This window comes from Cricetulus griseus, chromosome 7 (assembly GCF_003668045.3).
Source record: "Cricetulus griseus strain 17A/GY chromosome 7, alternate assembly CriGri-PICRH-1.0, whole genome shotgun sequence".
NCBI lineage: Eukaryota > Metazoa > Chordata > Mammalia > Rodentia > Cricetidae > Cricetulus > Cricetulus griseus.
In genome coordinates this window covers 37048684-37075707 of record NC_048600.1, presented here as the reverse complement: position 1 = coordinate 37075707, position 27024 = coordinate 37048684, and the positions used below count along the sequence as shown (strand labels likewise).

The 27024-nt window shown below is 42.7% G+C and overlaps 1 protein-coding gene across 2 annotated transcripts in view; it reads right to left on the bottom strand.

Moving 5' to 3' along the window:
• Grin2a (glutamate ionotropic receptor NMDA type subunit 2A) overlaps positions 1-27024 on the bottom strand; it is a 399257-nt gene that overhangs the window by 143902 nt on the left and 228331 nt on the right. For both annotated transcript variants that reach the window (XM_035447964.1, XM_035447965.1), the window contains one exon: positions 23425-24017. In XM_035447964.1, the coding sequence (XP_035303855.1) occupies positions 23425-24017 (593 nt within the window). The remainder of the gene's footprint in view (positions 1-23424; positions 24018-27024) is intronic.

Below are 27024 nucleotides of genomic sequence, written 5' to 3'. Positions count from 1 at the left end.
CTGAGGCTGTGAGTGTAGGGTCTCTGTGCTCCCTAAACTTACAGACTTTTATAAACTGAGGTGGCCCCATTCTTCCTTTATCTTCAGTAGGGGAACTGGAGGTTCAGAACTAAAACACAGCTCATACAGAAAGGAGATGCGTGGAGTGGTCCTTCCACTGTGCTACTGTGGACTATGAGAGACACCTAGTGTTCTGCCATGGAGCTGGCTAGTGACTAGGGGGTCAGCTGAAGTCAATGAGCATCTACTAACCCCAACTTTTCTTCCACTTTACTTCTGTCTTATCATAGTCAAAGTCTTTCACTCCAGCGACTTTGGCTGAAACAACTTTTCTCTGGTTCTTTTCATGTCTGGTTCTGTTCCTTCCAAGTTTCCACTTAAATGTCTGATCCTTGGAGAGGAGTCTCCCTCACCCTATAGAGAGAAGCATCTTTCACAGTAGGAACTTTCCCTCTCATGATCCCCGTCTTCCCTTCACAGAGCCAGCAGGCAGAAAACCTTCTTTTCTTCCTTTTCTTTTCTTCCCTCCCTCTCTCCCTCCCTCCCTGTCTCCCTCCCACCTTCCTTCCCTCCCTCCTTCCTTCCTTCTTTTCTTTTTGAAACAGGGTCTCATGTAGCCTAGGTAGGCTTTGAATTCCCTATGTAGCTAAGGATGACCTTGAATTTCTGATCCTCTTGTCTACTCATCCCAAGCCCTAAGATTGTATGTACCAGCACACTAAATTTGTGATCCTGGGCACAGAACCCAGAACCTTGTACATACCAGCCAAGCCCTCTGCCAACTGAGCTACATCAACAGCCCCTAAATTATTTTTATTCGTTTCATTACTTCCCTTTCTGCTCACATTCCCTGTGAAATTGCAGTGCTGTGGGAAAAGTAAGAGCTGTATTCTTATTTCCAGTTGCATATCCCCTGTGGGACTTGGAAGTAAACCCTACCTATGGCTGTAGTTACCAGTGCTGCCCACTGCTACATGAACTTGAGTCACAACACACAGATTTCCTGGGTTCATTCTAGAATGTGCATCCTTCACACTTCAACTTTGTAAAAAGTAAAAGTCGTCTGGCAATTGGGGTCTTTCCTTAATTAAAATATGGTAGCATCTCACTTTTAGCCACCTTTCCTGTGTGTGTGGGTGACTGAGAGAGAGAGAGAGAGACAGAGAGAGAGAGACAGAAAGACACATGTGCACACACAGGCATATTAAGACTAGAGGACAACCTCAGCTGTCACCCTTCAAGAACAGCAGAGTGTACCAACTGGTCATCCAGTACTGTTTTTGAAAGAGTCTTTCACTGGCCTAGAACTCACCAGTTAGACTAGGCTGGCTAGTCAGCAGGCCCCAGGGATCCTCATCCCTGTTCCCCCACAGTTCTGGAATTACAGGCATGCATCACCACATGTGACATTTACACATGGCTTCTGGGGGTTACATTCAGGACCTTGTGCATTCCAGACAAGAGCTGTACTGACTGAGCCACCTCTCACAAGTTCTTCTTTACTGTAAAAAGGAACGTGTCTGCTGACACAGTTGTGTGGCTGTGCATGTGTGCTGACTGTGAAGGAAGCAGACAACCATCAGTTCCCCTGCATGCCTTTTTCCCATGTGCTGCCTGCGCGCCTCTCAATTCCTGCCTTGAAGATTGCCCCAACCCTACTCTCTAGCTAATGAGACTGTCTTTCTAATTTTTTCTGGAAAATGTAGCTTTACTTTAAAAGCCCTAGGGATTTAGAATAATGAAACATACTTAATTAAGCTATGCAGAGAAATTCTGCTATCTAGGCGGCATTTTTTGTCCCACTTTCCTTGGTTATTCTGAGGATTGTGTTATTACATAAGAAGTGGCATTCATAGATGGCTTACTATGTACTGAGCACTGAGCTAAATGCTTTTCATGCATTATTTAATTGTCACAAACTCCCCCACTATGAGGGGGACCAGTAATATTTCTACTTTATGGAAGACAAAAATAAGCTCCACATACATTTAGCAACTTGTTCAAGGCCCCACAGCTATAAGTGGCAGTAAAAGCTGGAATCTGATCCCCAAACCCATGAATACACAAGCCTGAATCCTCCAAAGGCACAAATACTCGCAGGGTGTACTGAACTATGCCCATCAAGTTTTATGTCTTGAACAAAAGCCAAAGGAGCTTGTGTAGAACAGCCCCAGTCTATGCACCTGTTGGTCAGTTCTCCTTTGTTAAATGCAGTCATGTAAGTTAAATAATACGGTGGGTCAACGACTTAGCAAAATACAACAAAAAAGCAGCTAGATATGCAGATACCTCAGAGTTCTTTTTACTGAATTGGACAGAGTGGCTTGAATCAACATAGGTCACTATGGGCGTTTGTTTAGTAACATCTGAGAAAGTCAGTGTCAGAATGGAACTCAGATGTAGTTTGATTATGACTCTGGCTCATTTTCTATATGGTGTTGATCTTTTTTCTGCCCAGTGTGTGTGAGTCCCCTTTATTCTCAGCTTGGTTCCTTTAGCAAGAAAAAAAAATTCTACCCCATACATTTACACACTCATCATATGTCAAATAACCCTGAACTTCTTTCTACTAGACCCCTTCGATTTCCAAACCAATTGCTGAAGAGAGAAGAATGGATTCTTCTGGTTGGCTGTAGCCAAATAGGACCCATCTATCTGGACCTCATGATGGTGAAAAGGTATAGACCCAGAGAGGTAAGTGCTTCTTCACTGCTCCATGCAAAGTTTACTAGAGATGAAATTCAGGGGAAAGAAAGGTAAAGGAAGCATACACACAGCTCAGTGAGCTGTGGAGTCCATCTTCCTCACCCAGGTAAAACTACCCAAAGCTTTCCCTAGTACTTCAAAACTACCTCAACCACTGTGCCTCCCTCTCTAAACATGCCCCACTCACCCTTCAGTTTCTGCCAACAGACTGCCTTGTGGTTATCTGAACCCTGCAAGTACTTTTCTTGCCCTTTACACAGGCTAGCACCTCATCCCATACCCTCTTCCCCAGATCCTCACATTACTTCCTCATTCACGTCATCTAGGTATTTGCCAAAACTTTACTTTCCAAACCACGTATCTAAAATAACCCCTCCCACCCCTTCTCTGTTGCCTTAGCTTCCCTGCCCGCCAGTCTTGGTTTCATTTCTTTTGCTGGGACAAATGTCCCAACAAGAAGCAACTTAGGAGGGTTTGTTTTATCTCACAGTTCCAGGTGACAGTTAACAGCTTGGAAGTCAAGGCAGGAACTTTAAAGAGCTGGTCACATCATGGCCACAGTCAAGAGGAGAGAGCTATGGCTGGTTGCTTCCATGCTCACTTGCTTTTTGGCTTGTGCTCAGCTCAATTTTTCCATCTTAAACAGTTCAGGACTCCCTGTCTAGGGAATAGTGCTGCTCATGGTGGGCTGTGTCTTCTCACATTAATGAACATAATTAAGGCAATCATCCACAGGCATGCCCACAGACTGACCCAATGTAGACAACCCCTCATTGAGACTTTCCCCAGGTGAAATCTAGGTTGTGTCAAATAATTCAACACCGGCTTGTGTTGGTGTGGTTATTTGTCTTTAATCTGTTCACTAATACAGTATTCAGGCTGTATGCACGCCACTGTGTGTGCCTCATATGTACTCGTAGCATCATGCACACTGAGTGCTGGTTGGATGAATTCAGAATACACAAAAGGTCAAGTGAGTGAAAACATGTGAAAATAGGCACGAACAAAGAAAAGGATGAGTTATAGAAAGCCTGTGCATAAACATGACTAACAGATGTCTAGAACAATTTTTATGTCTTGCTTTCACCTTATAGGCTAAAGACACTCTCTCAAAGTTCTGTACCCAGAATTCTGAGTCTGCTTCAGAAACACACAGTATTGAAAGCCAAATATTTATTAAATTCAAGATGGAGTTTAACTCAAGTCAATGGTGCAGAATCACACTGGCTCCTTCACCGCTGCCCTGAATTGAAAGTATTTACTAGTAATTTGGCCTTCATCATATACCGTGTAGGAATCAAACACTTTAAAAATCAAGGCAGACAGCCCCATTATGAACTGGATTGCATCCAGGATCAAAATTAAACCTTGGCTTTCCTCTTCCTTTCTACTTTTTATTTCCTTCTTTCTGCTTAGTAGGTATTACTGGGGATCCTTTGCTGACATTTTGCTCAATTCCCTGAAGAGTTAGTATCTATCAGCCCTTCTTAGAATTCACAAGGTCCAAGAGACCCATTCTGAAATGAATTGGCAAGGACTCGTCATGCTCTGTTCTCATTACAATTCTCCCAGAATAGACCAGCTCTTCCCCTCTCTTCTATGCTTGTTTTATTTTCAGTAATTCTAAAGCCTAGACCTTTCTGACAATAATAATTATTGATAATTGATGGCAAGAACATTAACATTTGTAGAATGGTTTTTGTAACTTGTAATATGAATTCTGATCAATCAAGTTTTGTGATAAATAAAAGACAAGCAGGCAACTCTAGTGCGCATATAAGGCTTTTTATACAACAGCTTTATCATATTAGAAGACATTACAGGGACTCTTCAAATGTACCTGACACTCCTTCTTTTCCCTACAAAAGTTGAGAATTAGAGGACTGAGTGTCAGTGCCTGAAAAAAAAAAAACTTCATCTGAATCTTACATGAGGATATGAAGCAAAACTTAGAAAATCACTTTTCTGTCAGATATTCCTAATGTGAAATAGGAATCAGAATACAGCCCATTTCATAGAGTAGCAAAAAGTAGTGAAAGTAGATGTAAGACAACACAGCCTAAACCACAGAGTAGTGGAGAGTAGTGAAGGTACATGTAATAACCCCTAAGAGGACACCCTCTCAAGATGGCTACACATATTTATTAACTGGCTTCAATATACAGAGATAAAATGGGCAAAGTCCCCAGAGTTCATCACAGTCATCACCACCATCATCGTCATTATCGTCAAACCATCACATGTTGTGGAATAAAGTTAAAGATGTGTTACATTTGCTTATGCTGTGAAACATTTGCTTAATTATGCAAAGATATGCTGCATTCTTTTATGTTGCATTTGTTTAACTCTGTGAAGCTGTATTTCTTTCCCTGTCTAGAACACCTGATTGGTCTAATAAAGGGCTGAATGGCCAATCGCTAGACAGGAGAGGGATAGTAGGCCTGCCAGGTAGACAGAATAAATAGAAGGAGAAAAACATAGAAAAGAGAGGAGCAAGAAAAGGGAGAAGGAGAGAGGACACCAGGGGCCAGCTACCAAGCTACACAGTAGGCCACGGAGTAATAAGTAAAGAACAGTATATGGGATTGAGAAAGATAAAAGCCCAGAGGCAAAAGGTAGACAGGATGGTTTAAGTTAAGTAAATTTGGTTAGAAACAAGCCAAGCTAAGGCCAGAATAAGTAAGAATAAGTCTCCATGGATTTATTTGGGAGCTGGGTGGTGGTCTCCAAAAAGGAAAAAAAAAGGCAATCACAGTCATCATCACCATCATAACCAGCATTATCACCATCATAACTATCACCATCACCGTCATTACCATCATCATCACAATCATTATAGTCATCATCACCATCACATCATCATCATCACCATCATCATCACCATAATTTCATCAGTCATCACCATCAACACCATGATCATCGCCATCATAACTATCATAACCCTCATTATCACCACCACCACCAGCACAATTATCATCACCATGATCATCACCATCATAACTACCATCATCTTAAGCGCTATCATCTTCATCAAATTCTTACTATTAATCACAAAGAACCTGGAAGGGAAGAAGACTGGTACAATAGGAGCAGCATCCCTTACTCAGGGAGAAAGAAGACAGAAGCTTTTTGTCATTAACTGAATAGTGAAAAATTAATCTTGTCTCTTTTGGGCCTCAGTTTCCCCATATATAGATAAAGTACTTTAAAATACTGTTGTTGTAAAACCAGTTGAAAATAATTTGCTACAACTAGTAAGATATTTTATTATTAATGTTAGCCAGATGCTATGAATAATTTAGGAAACTATATAAATTGCAGCAAAGCAACTGTTAACACTCACTTGCACTCTGATATGGTGGTGAATGGAGACCACGGTTGGATTCATCACACATTCTAATAACTGTGGTGATACTTCACAAGCATCCAGAACCTTCTGTAGGCAAAGTGAAGGAAAATCATTAAACACTATAGAACTCAGTTGCCTGCAGCATCTGCCTGCTCTGATACCATGCAATTCAATTCCAGAAAATTGCATCCAATATCTACATGTACAGGAGGGAAAGGCTAGACTCATAAATGTTTAACATTTTTCCAAGATATCTACAAGAAAAAGTTTGGGCACAACTTGATGTCCTAAACTTTAGGATTTAGGACTATTTCTACCAAAGCATAATTTTCTGAGGAGGGCAAGGAATGTGGCTTGTCTGTGAATAACACCCACACACCCATCTGGACTCAATTCCCCATCACTTTTGTCAGCCAGTGTAATCTTCATGCCCTCACACCCACAGTGGTCTGTGTGGACATCAGCTCGTGACTGTCCTGAACAACAGCTAACCAAGCAAAGAGCCAGTCACTCCCATGAGCTGGTGATGTGCCCCACACCTCAGGGGAAAATGCTGTCCTGGGCAAGCTGTACAGCCTTCAAATAATAATTCAGATAATTTTTAAAATTTCTTCTTTGGCCTATAAGATATTTTTAAGTGCGATAGTTGATATAAAAGTATTTAGGAGTTTCTAGAGACTTTTTTGTTGTTGAATTCTAGCTCATTCCAGTGCATTCATTGACACACTTTGCTACTGTTCCTTTCAAATGCATCCAGTCTGATTTTATAGCCTAAAACATATCTTTTGTGCTGTTGGGCAGAGGGATGCATATTATGTCAGTTTTCTTCTGATGTCAAGATCATCTGTATGCTTACTGGTTTTCTTCTTTTTCTATCAATTATGAAGACAGTAGTATTAAATCTCCAGCTGTAATTGTGAATTTTAAAATTCTTCTTTCAGTTCTATCATTATCCCTGTCAGTTTTGCCTCATTATTTTGAAGCTCTGCTATTGTATATATACATATTTAGACTGATAATGTCTTCTTGATACATTGACTCATTTGTCATTATGAAATGACATTCTTTCTCACATTAAATACTCAAGCTCTGAATTTCACTTAGTCTATTACTAATATAGCTAGTCTAGACTTTTTCATTCATTGTGGTGTGTATATTTAAACATTCAAAGTGTTCGCGTTTCTTTTATTATCTATTGCCTTTATACTTACAATGAGTTTCTTGTAAGCAACTTACAACTGGAAGCTTCTTTGTAATCTAATTTCATGACCTTCCCCGCCCCCCTTTGTTTTTTAAACTTTTCAAGACAGGGTTCTCTGTGGCTTTGGAGTCATGATCATTCCCTTTTAAATGAGAGGTTTATGCCTCTTACATTTAGTGGAGTTAATGAGGTAGTTGATTTTAAATGTAACATCATGATTTTTTTAAATATTTGTTGAATTTTTTTATTTTGTCCCTTTCACTTCCTATTTTCAGGTTTTTTTTATAATTATGTTTTATTTATTTTGTATCATGTTAGCTGAAGATCTGATTCTTTATAATTAAGTGGCTTCTTCAGAGTCTATTGTTTAATATTTATTTGTTATATTAAAATTCTCAAGTTACATTTCACTTTACGTACAGCATAAAAATCTTTAAGTAATATGCTTACTTTTGCTTGCAACTTTTGTGAGTTTGCTACTGTGTATATTTTATTTTTTGCCACATTGGATATCCCTTGAAACAGTTATTATTTTTGTTTGAAAACACATATAACTTTTAGATGGGTTAGTTCTTTAAAAACACTACAGATATGGCAGATTGCTTTTATTTCAAACAATTTTCATTGGGTTACATGATCCAGCTTCCCATATAATATTACTATTCTTCACACTAAGAGTTTTCTGGAATGTTTCTCACAGTTGGATTTGTTGATGATGAACAACATAGTTATTCTATGTGCTAGAGACCAATATTTCACTTTCACTTTGTAAGATATTTTCATCATGCAAAATATTCTAGGTTTCTGGAATCTATGCTCTGTAGGTAAATTGTCATGTGCTGTTTAAATTTGCTGAAAGTGAAGTTTTGGAGTGAAGAGGTTTCTCTGTACCAGGCTTTCAGAATGCTTATATCAAGTGTTCCTCAAAATGCCTTTTCTACAGGCCAACTGGTGCTTTAAGTCTGTTACAAGAACTGAAGAGAACAGAGAAGCAGCCGTACAGTCAAAACATTGTGTCCTTGAGGCTAGCCAGAAGAAATAGTTTCTAACAGATACTACTATTGTTTATCGCGCGCGCGCGTGTGTCTGTGTGTGTGTGTGTGTGTGTGTGTGTGTGTGTGTGTGTGTGTGTGTGTGTGTGTGTGTGTCCACACGTGGAACAAGATGTCAGTCCAGCCATGAGAAGCTCATGGAGAGAAAGCAATTTTGGAACTCCAGTTGATGCTGATCTCCTTAGTTTCTTCACTCAGTTTCTACTGGAAATTGTAAGCACCCCCAATTCATGATGTCAGCTACCTGCTACTATCTGTTCTTCTACTAGGAGTGATTTGATATGCTCAGGACTCTCAAGAAGGGACTCCAACTGACTGCTTCAGTGGGTCTCCCCTGTCTATTTCTGCTGGGTGTTTGTAAGCTCTCAACTTGATGGTATTACCTTTAGTCTGCTCTCTCGATTAGGCTACTCTGGTTATCTCTACTGGATGCTCAATTTATGTGATGTTTCGCTATCTGCTTCCTTCTGTCTGCTGCTCACTATTGCTTCCATGCTTTGGTTTGCTATATGTTTAGTAAGCTCAGTCACTGAAAATAGGAAATGAGGGTCCCTTAGCTCACTCTCTAGGCTGTAACTGGTGGTAGTGGCTTAAAATTGTAATCCTAGCACTCTGACTGAGAAAGCCATAGAGAGCAACCGTGAGTTCTTACCCTGACTTTCCTCAATGGTGGACTTTATGGGGAGGTATAAGCCAAATAAACTCTTCCCTCACAGCAATAAAAGCAAAAATAAGTCGTCTTTAGTAGCTTTAAATTCCAGTAACTAGGTTTTAAGATTTTAAGAAATTTGATTGTAGCATGCATCCTTCATTCTCATCTCAAGATTCAGAAGTTCTTGAACTGTGGATTAGTTTTCATCAAATTTGGTGGTGGGGTGGGGATGAAGAACATTTTAAATAAGCACCGGTATCTAGAATGGAAAAGCCCCTCTCTGTCCCTGCCCTCTGAGACTGGAGTTACAGGCAGGCTATGATAGAATCCAGCATTTCTGTGAGGTTTGGGGCTCTGAGCTCTGGACCTCATGCTTGTGTGGCAAGTGCTTTAATGATGAGGTCTCCTCAGCCCCAAGGTCATCTTCCTTAGGCATTCGGTGGCCTTTGCATTCTTACAGTAAGATCTTTCTCTCCAAGTCAGCAAGTCTCCCAGGATTTGCCTGGGTTCCCCATCTTTAAGCTTCAGCCCGTAATTCCCTCAAGGCAGTTATGGATGGTAACTCACTTACCTTACGTCTTACCTCCTTTTACCCACTATCCAGTGTCACAAAAATGATCATTCACTTTTGTCTATTTTGTTTTCTCCAGTCCTTGCATTATTCCACTTTGGTCAGAAGTAAAAGTCAGTATTAGTAAAAAGGTGTGTGTGTGTGTGTGTGTGTGTGTGTGTGTGTGTGTGTGTATGCCTATGTGTGCATGTGCATGATGAGGTCAGAGTTCAACTTTAGGTACTACTCCTCACGATCTATCTGTATTATTGGTTTTGTTGTTGGTTTTGAGACAGCCTCTCTCACTGGCCTGGGGCTTACCAATTCAGCTGCACTTTACAGGCCAGCAAGCCCCAGGAACCTAGCTGCTTACCTCTCCAGCACCAGAGGTACACACATGCACCCCCATGTCTGTTAGTTTATTCTGTTTGGTTGCTTGTTTGTTTGTTTAATGTGGGTCTGGGGGATTGAACTCAGGTCCTCATGCTTGCACAGCAAGTACTTTACCACTTTACCAACTGTGCCATCCCCCTAGCCTCCAGGAAGATAAAAGTTAATAAAGGTGAACAGGACCATTAAGTTTGTCTAATAGTCCCCTAGCAGTCAAAATTTACAAATCCAAAAGTTATTTTTACAGCAAATATTGAAAACCCCATAATCATAAAGGAGAAAAATCAGATTTTTAACCTTGTCCAGTGCCAAGTTAAATGATAAACATGACTGCAGTGACTGTTAGTGGCAGTTACAGCAGACTTCAACATTTACCACCATTGAACAACCATCAATGCATTGCAGAAAAGCAGGACACTCATTGTTCTCCCTTAGAAGGAAATCTACAAATTAACCCTCTCTCACAGGTGGAAGCTGCGCTTGAAGCGTTTATTGAGCTTCTGACTTAGGGGTAAGTCATGCTCAGCACAAACTTGGAATTTTCAGTTAAATGAAAAAGGTACATAAATTGATGTCTGTGATGGTTATTTTTGTCAACTTGGCACACTGCAGAATCACCTGGGAGAGAGTTTGAGTGACAGTTGTCTAGATCGTGGTTGCCTATGACCTGTCTGTGGGGGATTGTTTGGATAATTGGAGTAGAAAGACCCACCTACTGTGGGTGGCACCATTTCCTAGGATCCCTGGACTGTATTAAACTGGGGGAAAAAATGAGTTGGGGCCAGACAAGTAAGCATGATGTTCTTCAAGGCTCCAAGCACCTGTGGCCTTGACCCCCTGTTGTGACAGACTGTATCTGAATTGTGAGCTCAATCAAACCTTTCTCCTGTAAGTTGCTTTTGTCTGTGTATTTTATCACAACAACAGAAAGCTAGGACAAGCTCTTAGTCTCAGGTGATTGTGACCCAGAAAACCCCAACAAGAACTCTAAGTGCCAGCTTTCTTTAGCTGTTTTGAGGAAGTGGGCTGCAAGCTTAGAAGTAACTCTAATCCCAGGGAGTCACCTATGGTCTCAGGAAACCAGAGACCAGCTGTCTGTCCCTTTGTGCTTTCGCCAGCAACTTTAGGTGAGAATATCCATGTGATGTAACGCTGTTAGTAAAGAGGAAACACGGAGCCAGGTCATCACAGACTTAGTTTCCTAACCCGGGAAACATGAAAACAAATTTCCTGTGTGAGCTGGGGATGGAGGAAGATGGCACGGAGGGTGAAGCACATGCCACTGATCATGTGCCTGTAATGTTCAGAGTTTCGGGCTTCAGAATTCATGCAAAAAGCCAATGGGCATTGTTATCATCCAGGCACTTCTGGACTGGCCCCTTGGGGGACCTGGCAAAGTGTGTCACCCCTGAGCACATGGCAAGCAGGACTCTGGCAAGCTCCGCCCACTCCTGCTCTTTCCCCTGTTCCTCTAAAGAGGCAGGCAGGTCTCTCCCTCTCTCTCTCTCTCTCTCTCTCTCTCTCTCTCTCTCTTCTCTCTCTCTGAGTGTGTGAGTGTGTGTGTGTGTGTGTGTGTGTGTGTGTGTGTGTGTGTGTATGTGTGTGTTTGTTCAGATACACACGTACTCAAGCATGTGGAAGCTAAGGGACAACCTCATTGGTCATTCCTCAGTCAGCATCCACTTTTGTTTGTTCTTCAGACAGTTTCTCATTGGTCCAGTACTCACCAGGAAAGCTAGGCTCACTGGGCAGCAGGTCCCAGGAACCTGCTGTCTCTGCCTCTGCAGCACTGGGATTACAAGTGCACACGACCTGGCTTTCTTTTTTTTTTTAAATGTGGGTTCTGGGGATCAAACTCAGGTCTCATGGTTTTGAAGCAAGCACTCTACATACTGACAAATCTCCCTAGTACATTAAAAAAATACTTTTAAAGCCATTTAAAGCTCCACTATGGATGAGGAAAGCTGGTGGGAGCTAAGGTCCTCTGGAGATATCCTTCCCCATCAGAGTGACAGCCATTCCAAACTTCAGCTGATCATCACCAAACAAGGGCATAGGATCACTGTCAGAAGACAGCCCTTCATATGTTTCAAGATGTCATACAATGTCTGTAAAATCTTGGAATCCCTTTTTTATGTGTATGTGTGTTTTGCCTACATGTATGTCTGTATACCATGTGCATTTCAGATTCCCATGGAGGACTAAAGAGGGCATTGGATCCCCTGGAACTGGAGTTAGAGATGGTTGTAAACTGCCATGTGGGTTCTGGGAATCAAACCTATGTCTTTTCCAAGGACAGCATGTGCTCTAAAACATTGAGCCTTCTTTCCAGCTCCAACATTCTTAATCACTGGGACTTGTATAGGTTACACACACACACACACACACACACACACACACACACACACGGAGAGAGATTGAGAATATAGGTAGCTTTCCAACCTTTGAAAATGTATAGTGCGATGTAGAATCAATAAAAACAAAATTAGAATCCTAGCATTATTTTATATCAACTGTGTGATTTTTGTGGAGGTATGTAACATCTCTGGTCCTGTTTTCTCATTGGAAATAAGATAATGGAAGGATATCCTAGCTGGTGTTTAGCTGTCTCTCATTCTTGTTTTGTGTGTAGTATTTTTATTTCATAGTATTATTTGAGGTATGTTAATTTGATATTTTGTCTCTCATTCTTAACTGAATATATATATAATATCAATCATCCCATGCCATTGTAAGAGACTATGTGTTTTGGGGGCCTGTTCAGCCCTGTCACAGCAACAGATGTTTGGATTCAATTTACCTGTCCCCTGTCAGCCTTCTCAGTGGCTGAGTGAGGAGGCCAGAATTAAACCAGTTGATGAGTGACACTTTCACAATGCTTGATACTGGGCCAAAGATGGAAGCATCACCAATCTGGCCTTGAAAAATTCTCTTACTTAAAAGTAATAGAAAAAATCCAGCTATACAGAAAAGTTGGCTCTCAGCATTAGGCAAAGATCCAGAGCCTTGATCACACTGCTCTCGAAGTCAGTTCATCCACATCTGGAATTTCCGTTTTGTGAAATAATTCTATTATACCGACTGAATTAAAAGGATACTTCTTGAGGGAGAAAACATCCTGACTCACATCTAAAACTTAAAGGGAATTCGTGAGAACTCACTGGCACATAGGAAACAGTCAGTGACTTCATGGCAGTCTGGTCATTAGGACACATTCGCACCCCTACAACATCATCTGTCAAGACACATATACTACCCGATGTAACCTGTGCAATGAAGTCTCCCCACCTCCCTCCACACATAATGATGCATTAATTAAATTTTAAGAAGTTCTTTTTTTTTAAACTAGTGGCTAAAAAAATGTAAAGGAAGTGAGCTGTTCTCCAGGAGCTGTTTGCTGCCCTGTGGGAAACTGAGCAGTATGGTTTAGTCCTGTGGCTGGCCAAGACTTGATGAAACGAGGTGGATCTCAGGAAACTGTCTGTGGTGATTTGGACAACACACCAGACCTCGGCAGATCTGTCAGCCCATTCACCAAACTTTGGGGCTCGGGCAGAAATGTGGCTGGCCTCCCCTGCCCACGCAGAACACAGCCAGTGTCATTGGGCCTGACAGCGATTCTTCCATTCCTGGGATCCATGCCAGGCTCTGTGTCACCAGGAGCTGGACAAGGGCTCAGGGGCACCTGCAGCAGGCAGCATCCAAGTGACAGCAAGAAGAGGGAGCAAAGAAGCCAGGACAAAGGCAGAGAACAGGTGAGGACACACAGCTTAGCTCTCTAGCTCCCCCACCTGGCTGGGATAGGGAGGGTCCCTGCCCTGTATAGGAGGAAGTACATAGAGGGAATGGTTCCAGGATATCCACACTGCCTCTTTGCACTCGGACACATGCTTCTCCTGCTTCCATAGCAAGGATCTTTAATGTGGCCACTTCAGTGGGGTGTCAGTTGCCTTCCAAATCACTTCCACAATGAAACAAAATTCAGAGACTGATTCCCTTTCCGGAACCACCACCTCATCCCTCTCCAATTCCACAGCCTCTCACCTCCTCATCAATCCAGATCAAGCGTGTGGCTTGCCATCTGCATCCTAGCTCAGGCTCAGAACGATATGGGGTTGGCTGCCTATGACTCAAAGGACTCACTGCTGAGACAGCAGTATCACAGTTAACCACATGGGCTTTTTATTTCCTCCAAGGATTGATTGAAATTCCTGGTGTGATTCTGCTAGGTTGTGGTGGGCCAGATACATCATCAGTGGCTACAGTTATGACATCTTTGAAAGGGTCACAGTACCTTCCTCAATGTGGCGCACATAGTAGATGTTTCAGATACCCACCACACTCCACCACAGCGTCAAACATGAAACCAGCATGAAGAGGCACTTCTAGAAGCCACAGTACGATACTTTCTTTCCTCCTTCGCACGAACTAATATTCAGGCTCCTCTCAATCTAAACCCATGTCCATCTTACTTCTTATTTCCCCCTAGGTGAGATTGTCTTAGTTGGTTTTCTTATTGTTCTGGACAGATACCTAATAACTAACCACTTATGGGGGAAGGTTATTTTAGCTTACAGTTTAAGGTCAAAGTCCACTGTGGGAAGGAGTGGCAGCAGAAACTGAGACAGCTGGTCAGTCACACAGTACATAGTCAGGAGGCAAAAAGCAGGCAGGAAGTAGGGCCAGGTTTTTAAACCTTAAGGTGTACCTCCAATACCTCACTTCCTCCAGCAAGGCTCCATCTCCTGATGGTTCTACAACCTCCCAAAATAGCACCACCAGCTGGAGACCAAGAGAGTAAGTACACTCAAAACACAACAGCAATCTCACTCAATTTGGGAACTATAAGAGCCATCAATAATCTCAGACCCTGTGCATTGTATTTTTGGTGTGAGTTCAGATACTCCTGTTGAATTGCCTTCTTGAGATTTCCACTTGAATCCTTCAAAAGTATATTCATTTCAACATTTCTGAAATGTACACCATCTCTAATTCCTACCCACCCCCAGTGTTTCTTTGCCAGTTTCTTGTGTTTAGTAAAAGATGTAACCACTTATGCAGCTGCTCAAGTCTAAAAAGTGGTTACTATCTCTTCAGAACGTCATAGCTGTCCATCAGTCCTCGCTAACGTGATACCCAGTGTGCACTAGGTGAGTCACTTCCTTTTGAAAGCATAGCTACAACTCCCACTAAGTTGCCATCTCTGCCATCGCCTCCGAGCTGGTCTCTGTGCTTACACATTGAGACCTCCCACTCCCAATACTCACTCTGCCAGCAGGCCCAGAGTAATGAAGGTAGTACTTTTATTTATTTACTTTATCTTCTCACTGAGCTGAGTCACAGCAAGTGATCACTATGTATTTCAAAGTGACCAGGTTTCAGAATGAAGTGTCTCTAGTACTCCACCCTGAGGGAAAGGGATCCATATGTCTTCTTTTGCTAAGTGTACTGGTTCCAAGACTTACATCTGGCCGTAGGAAAATGTGAACAGTACCTGTGCTTATGTGTGACTCTCCCCCACCAGCAACCCAAACTATCACCTTCTCTTCAAGGTAAAGTCACAGGCAACTGCTGCTTCTTCTTAGTTGCCAACATCAAGTTTCCACCATTTGTCAAGCTTTTCACTGGGTGCCAATTGGAAATGATTGACTGGCATTGCGGGGTTGGCATACGGTGCTTTTGACTTCCAGCCAAAAGAGAGAAGGCTGGGTTCCAGGAAAGATGGCACAAACAGCAACAGTGCTGAAATAAGAGTGTTGACTGAGCTTCAGGGATGGGTACCCAGAGCACCCCTCCTGGGTCCAGCCAGACACCCAAGGGAGGCAAGATCAAGAGGTAGTACCCTGCAGAGTGCTGACTGTATCCTGGGTGCCTGTCTGAGAAGCTCATATGTATGTCATAAGCACTACCATCCTCTGATACTTTGGTTCATGTCATGTTTGCAGCTAAGGAAATGGAGACATGGAGAAGTTAAATCATTTGTTCAAGAGAGGCAGGGTCATGGGCCCAGCACTGTTTAGATCCACACTCTACTGCCAGAGCCTGGGGCAGAATACTTTGTCTCAGCTTGTCACCTGCCCCTGTGTTCTCTTATCTCATCTTTCCCTTGCACTCTTATTCTGGGCCACTTTCCCCATTCCTGAGTTGAGGGTCCCCATCATCAGAAACATAGGCTCACAGGATTGCTTGTTCTCTAGAGTGGCTAGTGCACTAAGATGCTGATCCCACTGATAAATATTTGCCAAGATTTATCACATTCGCCCAGAGAAGCTTAACTGCAGTCAAGCTCGGAGAATTAACAGAGCAGGCTCTTTTATTGGCATTTTAAAAGAAACCCAACAGTGAGAATTCTGATTATCAAATAAAAACACACCAAGCAGGTTTAGTGCTGTCTCCTGGTGGCCGTTAAACCCAAAACCTTTCTTTCCTCTGCTTCCTTGGGAAACAAAGGTGAAGGGAGTGTATCAGTGTTACCTGGACACCTGTTTATCTTGCTCTCACTTGTAGACAGCTCTGCCTTTCCCTTTCCTGTCAGGGAAACTGACAGTGCACTGCTGCTTCACCAGAAGTTTGCCTTTCAGGGTCAGGCCCTTGATGTAGGAGATGGTGGCCAAGCCAGATCTCAGGGAAAGTCAGTTAAGTTTCTTTCAAATACTAATCTACAAAACCAGGAGAGGATGTTTCTCCCTCTCCTTTGTGCTAGAGATGTACTTGGGTGCTTCCAATGCACCGAATTCCTCACATTCTAAAATAGTAGACACAGGACATAAGCTGTAAGGCAGTCATTAACAAATAAAACTAGAGGCTGGAAAGATGGCTCAGTAGTCTAAAATGCTTCCTGCTCTCGCACAGGACCCAAATTCAGTTCATGCACCCATATGAGACAGCTCGTAAGAGCTTATGAATCCAGCTCCAGGGTATCTCACGATACCTTCTGGCCTTCACGGGTACCTGTATGCATGTGCACATACTCCCACACAGACACAAACACAGGCCCAAGATGAAAAGATAAAATACATCCTTGAGGAATAAATTTCAGACACACAGCTGTTTCCCTCTCCCCTACTTTGTGCATAGCTCACAGCATGACCATGTAAATTACAGGGTGATTGAGTTGAGACCGGATAACGTGATGGGTATTTGAGAAAGTCTAGCACTTGTCAAGAGCCACATCAAGTGTTCTGCATGTAAATGTTCATTTAGTTCTGCTAAAAACAAAGTGATAAAAATGGATAGTGCTCTCTACACATACATACAGAGAGAGAAGGAGAGAGAGAGACAGAGGGGGGCTGTAAAACTTCAGGATAACAGCCAGTGTTCAGCGTGGTTGGTAAGTTACATTGGTGGGTTCATACAAAACTCAAAGTTAACACTGCCCAAGCTCTTCTTCCTGCCAGCTACATTTCTGCTGAAGTAAATCTATGACAAGATTCAATTTGAAAAACATCTCCTTTTAATGACTTCTATTACCCTGAGTCCAAAAGGTGTCCCCTTCCAATGTGTAAGCGTGGCCACACACACGCATCCTTGCACAGACAGACACACATGTACACACTCACAGCCCATGTAACTCTCTCCATTTCATAAAACCACAGTCTGGATGTGATAGGGACTTCACCTGGGCCACCTGGAAACTGACCACAGAGCACTTTGTCATTGGATCCTGCTGTCTTCTTGAAGAACTGTGCTCACTGTAGGAACGCCCCTTTCCCTTCAGCACCCTGCTCTAGCCAGCTGGATGTAACCACACCTCTATGGGCTTCCCAAGTCCTCTCAGAAGACCCAAGGCAAAAGCAGTCCCCCTCCCCCGGCCCCACAGTCATGTTCTGGACTGCGGGTCTCTCTGCCTACAGAGAGCTGGAGCTAGCACACCAGAGGCTCCCACTATTTTGTGTAGCATGAACAACAGTTTTGTGGGCTGTGGTAAGCAGATTCATCTGCTCCATGCACAATTTTATTCCTTCATGTGTCATCAGGACAGGCAGAGAATCTCTACTCAGAAATGCTTGGGGCTGGAAGGTTGCAGCTTTCAGAGTTCTTCAGATTTGGGGACATTTGTATAGACATAATGCAGTGTTTTAGGCATGGGACTCAAGCTCTAATAAACTCTGGCTGGAGTCGCCATTCCTTTCCTTTTCCTTTCTTCCTTCCTTCCTTCCTTCCTTCCTTCCTTCCTTCCTTCCTTCCTTTCTTTCTTTGTTTCTTTCTTCCTTCCTTCTTCCTTCCTTTATTCCTTCCTTTTCTTTCCTTCCTTTCCCAAGGAGGCCCAGACTGGCCTCAAACTCACCTCACAGCCAAAGATGACCTTGAACTCCTGATTCCCTTATTTCTTTCTACCTCCCATGGACTGTTATTAGAGGTTTTCACTACCACCAAACACGGTTTACACCTCACTGGAGATTGAAACCCAGGCTTTCCTACATGCTAAGCAATCACTCCACCCAGCCCCATTTATGTTCCTTAAACACAAGGCCTAAAAACAATTGCATCCTTTTAGTGACCCCCAGAGATTCAGTATGGAATTTTCCACTTGTGGTTTCATATCTGCATTTAAGTTTTGGATTTTGAAACAATTGATATTTTGTATTTTTAGACTAGGGCTGCTCAACTTATAGCAGCATCCATTCCATTTATAATTTGCGTGTCCATGTGTGGGGCACTGACCAGACAGTCACATGCCTTCCTTATCTCCATATGACTTCCAAGAGAGCAGCATGGAAGACTTGAGAGGCTCTCCCAGAGTGTTAGATCTGGAGCCACACACATCAGGGGCTCAAGCCACAGCAGCCCAGACTCTAGGGAAGGCACCACTAAGGGTGCTGCCTTCCTGGCTGCTCCTCAATGGGACAGAGCCTTGGCACAGAACTGGGATGAACAGCCTGGGATCCACACCAGGAAACAGGTCATGGTTTGCCTTCGCATTCTGGGAGTTACGTGCGCTGTGCTCTGTGCTTGGTGAAGGAGCAGATGTTTAATAACTTTGCAGCAGCAAGGAAGAGGTTGCATAACGTGGCTGAGCTATTTTTGAACTTTGGAAAATGCTGACTGCTCTTTTCAAAGTATCTTCTATAAAACCAGGAATATTAAAACATGGAGAAAATTTCCCCCCTTCTCTACACCCCATCATTTGAAACCATAAGGGCAGAGATGGGTCTATTGTAAGATCAGGAACACTCTACATACTGAAAGCTGCCCCCTTGCACAGCTTGGGCAACAGTACATAACTCCGATACACCAACTGCAAGAACTCTAAGATTACAATCAGTGAACTTGGGTGCCACAGAGTTACATGCCCAGATAGCCCCAAGGAGGTCTCCATTGGCTGAAGCTGCTCTTGATGACTCATCCTAAGAACCGGATAGGAGTTCAGCTAAAGCTGTCCTTATCTTCCCTTCTACAGAGTAAAAATAAGGAAAGCTATCTGTTCTCAAGGTGCTTTGCAAATTAAGGCTTTCTCCAGTTGAAAATGTAATAATTTAAAAAAACTGAAGTAAGGAACCTCTAGCTCAAGTGTCTTGACTCCCACTGATGAAGAGCATATACCCAGTGAGCCTTGTCTGCTCACTGCCTTCAGATACCCAAGTCCTGCCCTTATCAGCATTCTAAATGCCCAGCTACTGGAAGGAAACAAGGAAGCATGGGAATTGCAGAATACAAAAACAGCAGCTGAAATGAATACACTGGAATTCCATTATCTTCACAGTGATCTTGAAAATACAAGGTGGAAGCCAAGTAGATTGAAGTGCACTAGATGTCACTAGGATGCGTTGAAAAGAACTGTGAGCCGGGCATTGGTGGCGCATGCCTCTAGTCCCAGCACTCAGGAGGCAGAGGCAGGCGGATCTCTGTGAGTTCAAGGCCAGCTTGGTCTCGAGAGAGAGTGCCAGGATAGGCTCCAAAGCTACACAGAGAAACCCTGTCTCGAAAAAAAAAGAAAGAAAGAAAGAAAGAAAGAAAGAAAGAAAGAAAGAAAGAAAGAACTGTGGATTGGGCATGTGGTTGCACAGGAATCTTCAGTGAAACTACGTCAGCACAGAAACAGGTTGCCTGTACTGAATTCACTGTAGGGATTTCCCTTCCCTTGAAAGATTGAAAAGGGAAGTGACCAGGACTTCTACACTTCCACTAATGTACTGTTTGTTTTAAAATGTTCAAACAAACGTGACATACCATCCTCATTCTCTGTGTTGAGTATTGGCTGAGTATATTATCATATTCTCTATCACTCACTGTCTTTTTCAGCATTTAGAAAAGAAAGAATTCTTGAGCCAACAAGATGGCTCAGTGGGAAAAGGGAATTGCTGCCAAACCTGAAGGCCTGAGATCAATCCCTGGAACCCATGCAGAGGAAGGAGAGAACCACACACACACACACACACACACACACACACACACACACACACACACACACACACGAAAAGTGAATTCTTATGCCCAGAGTTTGTTTTGGGGCACACTTCTTTTTTCATCAGGCTGCATGGTCTTTGGGTACAGAAGTCACATCTTAACTTCACTGCATGTTCCAGGAGCCCTCACAAGATTTGCTAGGTGTGAGGAATGAAGGCTGGGAGCCAGAAGGATGCGGTGCCCTCAGTTCTTCTTAGTTACTTTCTTTGGGGTGTTTCCAATTCCCAAACAAAGACAACCTAGTGGGGCTCCACTCTTTCCTCCATGGGGTGCCTGTGAAAGTACTGTAGGGAATGGAAGTGTGGCAAGAAGAGAAGGATGAAGCCACGGTGAGCCACTGCCCAGCCTCACAGTCAGCCTGTGCACCACCACCCCTATGTGTGGACGGCAAGACATCTTATACGCAGAGGCAGTGGGTACCAAACTACTCGGCTTGGCATGCTGCTTCGCTGGGGTGGGAATGCCATTTACAAAGCTGATGCATTCTGAAGGAAACCTGTGGAGCTAGCACAGCCACACTTCAAAGCCTCAGGGTCTGTTTTTTTCTCTCCTTAAAGAATGGAATTTAGGGTGGTCGCTGGAAAAGAACCCGAATGTCTTGGCAATTATCCCTCTCAAATTCCCTTTCCTATATGTATATGTATTACATTTCAATTGCCTTATAATTGAGTTATGTTTCCCACAAAATAATAGATTTCTAAGTCTGCCAGCTGCAGGGCACATCTTATTAAAGAGAGTGTGAATTCATTAGCCCAGCCCTTGTCTCAGACTGGCAGACAGCCTGACTTCCTAAGAAGCTCCCATGTCCACACTGAGTTATCTGAGTTCTTTTCTGATATTTAGATGATTATTTCAGATGCTCAATGTAACTACCTAGAAATAGGATGGGGGGCATTGTCAAACGAGCTTGATTTCTTAATTCAACAGTCGGTTTTTCTCAGGTGTAGGCTATTTGTGAAGAAGTACATCCTGGGCTCAGTGGGTTAAAGCACTTGTCTCACAATTTCAAGCACTTAGGTGCAGTTTCCTAGAACTCACATAAAAGAAGGGTACAGTGTGAGGATCTCTCATCCCACCGACAGAAAGATAGAGGATGGAGCCAGGACTGTGCACAACAGCTTTTGGACCATCTAGCCCAGCACTGCAGTGGGAAAATAATGAATATACTGTCTCATACAAGGTGGAAGGTGGTGACTGACAGCTGACATGTGTTCTGACTCCCCAAACTCAGGTCATGGCATGTGCACACCTCTACACACACACACACTGGAAGGTAACAGATTCAAGCTCACAGTATTCCAGAGATGTTTTAGGATGGCAATACTCTTCAGGCACCCAACATGGTCTGCTGACTACAATCCTGGATGGGGCCGTACTTCACTGATAACTCTGGTGCTTATTGAATGCTCAGCAGATATCAGCATTTAAGAAGCATCCCTGATCACAAATCATATCCCCTCTTCTCATACTCATGACAAACCCCAGAACCTTGGTTCACAAAGAGTGGCCCCCATCGCAGCAATATCAGCACCATCCAGGAACTTGTTATAATTTCAATTCTATGAGCTCACTCCAGACCTACTAATATGACAGAAATTCTGAGTGCAGACCCAAAACCTCACCAAGCCCTTCCAGTGTCTCAGTACATGCTAACATTTGAGAATGACCAGCCTGGAAAGCAGGAGCCATTATTATTACTCTATGACAAGCACTTGAGATGCAGAAAGGGAAAGTGATTGCCTGTATCCTGTAGAATGTGAAGGAGACAGGATTTGAACATGGACAGCATCACTACCCAGTCCAAACTTGAATCACAGTGCCACATTGTTCATTCTGTGAGGAATGAAGCACGGATTATATCATAAACATCAGGCAAAACCATGCAGAATGGGTGTCTGAATACTCATTCTAAATCTTAGCAGCTGAGCCATAATGATAGGCCACAAAGAATAATGACACCTCCCAGAAATATAAAATTTAACTTAAATGCCCACCATGATGGGTCAGCTAAATAAATTATGCTACAGTCATATGGCAGAATGGAATGTGGCTTTAAGATTGATGATCGTCAAGATCTCCAATGACCTACAAAGATTCTTGGCATATAAGAAGAAAAGAAATTCAGACTCAGCCGGGTACCAGGAGCATCAGTATGAACAGTTCACAATCAGACCAAGCTTTTTGCTGAGGATGTCAGATGTCAGATGATTCCACAAACTGTCGTGTGAATAAAAATCGGTGCCATTGTTTTGTAGAACCATTTGGCAATGGATACTTAAAGATGCTCACATCTTTGACCCCCAAGTTCCACTTCTTAGAACCAACCCTGGACAACTAGACAATCAGTTGCATACAGGCAAAAAGAGATAGCTGAGATAATGGGAAAAAAACTGTAACAAAAAAAAAACACCTGAATTCTCATGATCGTAAAGAGTGAATAAATAAACAAATCATTGTATATGAATATGGAAGAATGTGGCATGGATATTACAAAGAATTCACCTGACATGCAAATAGATAATAGATAGATAGATGATAGGTAGCTAGGTGATAGATAGATAGATAGATAGATAGATAGATAGATGATAGAGAGATGGTATAAATAGATGATATATAGTAGATGATAGATGGTTGATGGATAGATAGATAGACAGATAGCTAGATGATTGATGTAAAAGAGAATGAGAAAGAGACAGAAGTCTAAAGTGGGTGTTTCCAAGGTATGTTTTTGAGTAAAGAAAATAAAAGCAAGTTGCAGAAAGCCACTAAAATAATTATTATCCAGATATTACAGCACTACTTGTAAATCCAACACTCAGGAATTTACAGGAAGGTTGTGAGATAGAGGCCGGCCTGGGCTACACGTCAAGTTCCAAAATAGCCATGGCTATATAATGAAATTGTGTCTCAAAAAGTATCATTATGTTACTTATTATTTTTAAATGAGATGGGAAGAGAGGAAAAGAGAAATGAGCATAAATCAAAACCAACTTCCTCAAAGTAAATGCATACATTCTGTATGTCAAGTCTATCCTTCCATCAATGACTGAACTCAAACATTTATAGCAACAAAATTCTGGCCCATCTTTGGAGAACAATGAAAGAGCCCTCTCTTACTGGTGCAGAGTGTGATGAGGGGTTTCTGGCTTCTCTGTCTGCCCATAGCAGCTGGTCTTGGCCTCAGGGATGTAGGAGAATTTCTCCAACATGGAAGATGCGGCAGTGGTTAGGATCCCAAGACCATCCCTCACTCTCGCCTCCAGGCTGTAGTCCCAGTCATCATAGGAGACTGAAATGAGTCCTGATGGGAACTCTTTGGGGATGAGCTCTGTGTTTCCAGAGACCAAGCTGGGGACAATCCAGAAGAAGTCATACCCGGTGAGGCCGAGGGAGCGAGCCTCACTCAGGATGAGGACAGCCTCGTCTTTGGAACAGTACAGTAAGATGACAGAAGAATGGATCTTCTTTAGCTGGACCTGTGTCTTGGCATCCTCAAAGGAGGTGTCCAGTGTGATCACGTTCTGCATATCCCAGCCCACAAAGCTATTGTCCACTGTTGTCTTGATGAAACTGATGAAGTCCCTGTAGCCAGGGAAGATGGTGGTCACCAGGGAGAAGACATGCCAGTCATAATCCTGCATGATCTTCAGCATAACCGTGGCTTGCTGCTGGATAGATGCTCCAAACTGGAAGAACGTGGACGTCGGATCCTGCCAACATATAAGAAGACAGAAAAGCAGAGGGTGAGGCCAGAGGCAGTTGCTATGCAGTGATCTGTCTTTGCAGAATTAGAGATGGCCTTTCTAGAAACAGAGAAAATATCCTTATTCAGAACACTTCTGAAGAGCCGGGACATGACTCAGTAAAGTGCTTGTCATGCAATCATGAGTACCTATGTTTGATCCCCAGAAACCACACTAAAACCAAAGACAGGTGGATACCTGGAGCTTACTGGCCAACCAGCCAAGCTGATGTGGCAAGTTACAAGCCAGTAAAAGACTGTTTAAAAACAAGGTAGACAGTTCCTGAGGAATAATACCTAAAGCTGTCCTCTAGTTTCCACATGCATGCACACATACATGTGTGCACTGGCACATACATGTATATGAACACACACATGCACACACATATACTCACACAAATAATAAAGATAAACACTGCTGATCTGTGCCAGGCTCTGGAGCATGTACAGAAAACGCAGACTTGAAAGAATTCATGCTCAGAAGCCTATGGCCAGTACAAGGAAGAATGTTTGCTATTTTGTTCATCATCATCCTCTCTCATTTTCCTCTAGACTCCCTTTCCCCACACATTTCTGTCCACACAGTTCCAACAACACCAATGTGGTCCAATCCTCAGGGTCATATCATGAAAATGAAGTCAACAGAGACAAAGGAGCATCAGGAAGTACAGAAAGGTTCACAAGGGCACAGTTGGAGCTCCTGTGATTGCCATACCTGAAGGCCTTTGCCCCCAGACCATCAGCTAAATGAGTCACCTAGGTCCCATGTTCACTTTAGCTAGTGCAAGTAGGGCTTCTGTAGCTTCAACCTAATTTCTCATGCAATATAATACAGACGATAATTTGTGTAACCATCTACCCATTTGATTGGCAAAATTTGCAGAACATTTTGCTTTTGCTTTAGACCTTGGGAAATCATGACTATCAGGACAGGCATGGCAGGATCTCTGTTGTCATAGATGTAAGGGAAATTTGGAAAAGAGAAGTTACTGTGGACTGGAGACTGAGAGAGACCTGTGGAAATACAGAATTAAGGCAAGGGAGAGGGGAAATAGGTAAGCATGTCATGGGTTACATTTTTTAGTATAAAATGATATTCTATTGAAAAGATTGTGACACTATATCCAAAGGCTTAGGAAGTATTTTGATAAAACCATGGCAATGTGTATAGAGCTAAGGGGCCACTATGATTCCAACAACTTCCCAAATACATAAAAGTTCCCCTTGGCCAAGCAGGTGACTATAGGGTTGTCAATTTTATAACCAACCATACTCTTTAACTCATCAATTTCCACAGCAGTCCTATGATGTTGGTGTTATTGGCAGGGAAACCGGTGATCAAAGTGTCATAAAGCAACCACATATCCAAACCTAGGAAGGTTCTGAGAATGCCAGACAATGGGTCTCCCTTGCCATTTCAGCCACAGCACTCTTGAGATCATTTAAAATCAGTGCATGGTGAATGCATAAGCCATGTCACTCTAGTTAATGTGCTACAGAAGTGACAACTCAGGGGGCTGAAGTGACAGCTTAGCTAGTGAAGCCTTGCAGGAATGAGGACCAGAACACATGCTTCTTGTTTGTTTGTTTGTTTGTTTGTTTGAAAGTTGAGAATGTGGCATGCACCTGTAACCCCAGTGCTTGGGAGATGGAGATGGGGCATTCCTGGAGCTCACTGGCCAGCCTACTTGCTCCTTCATAATCCAAGGTAAAATGGTCCTGGAGAACAATGGTGAGGTTTTCCTCTGACCTCTATATGCATCTGTGCATACACACACCTGCACATACATGTGTCCACCCATATGAACATAAAACAAATGTAAGCTCAACAAAAACTATGCCTCACAAAACAGGATCTGGCCAAGGCTAGGATATATATTTCTTCCAGGAACTAAAAAAAATTGCCAAGGTGGCCTTATCTTATTATAACCACATTTTCACTTAACATTTTTTTCTAGGTTCTTAATGCTGCCTCAATTCAGCAGTATTACTTATGGGAACTCCATTGTGTATATACTTAGGGGTGTGTGTGTGTGTGTGTGTGTGTGTGTGTGTGTGTGTGTGTGTGTGTGTGTGTGTAGTGGTTCCATGATTAGTCATCTCTTTCAGAGAAATACTTTATAACTACAGATGTCAATTTTTTTCAGTCTCATTTTCTTGATCTCAGTGGCCAGCAAGCTACAGTTCTTGGAAACTCTGCTCTTTCTGAAGGCAAAGGTTTGGTGGATTACTTCAGTACAGCATGGCCTGAAGGCAGAGAGAAGAAATGGGAATAAATAAATGGTTTCTGGGCTCCTTCCAGCATTACAGTTCTATGAATTTTTACCTAATTAAATCAATTAAAATGGGTAACAAATTTAAAGACTTGGGGAAATTATCCTTTTCCCTACTGTAACATTTGGAGAAATCCAATATTCTTGAATTGATGAATCATTTTTTTTCAATCATATCTCAAGACTGTGAGCTCTTCAAGGGCAGAGAAGCTGTTGTACTCATCACTCTGTCCCCACAGCAGGCAGTAGGCTTGGCCCACAACACATCAGTGAGTGGAGAACAAGGTCGTGCATGAGTAGTTGAGTGTGGAACTGAAGCCCCCAAAGGTCCTAGGGTTACCCAGAATGCTCAAAGGGGATAAGATTGTGTCCTCATAATCCTTAATGTCACATCCAAAGCATGACCTTTAACATCACCACCATCCTACACACACCAAGAAATCACTCCTCCAACCAAAGCCCCAAATATATCTGTGTTTCTGAGCATGCACACATTTGCATATATGCATACATTTGTGTGTGCATGCACGTGGAAGCAAGAGGACAAACTTGGATGTCATTCCTCGGGTACTATCTTCCTTATTTTCCTTAACATTTCTTTATTTGTAAGGGGTGAGTGGGTGCATGCACACCATAGTGAATGTGTGGAGGTCAGAGGACAACTTGTGGTATTTACTTCTCTCCTTCTACCATGTAGGTTCC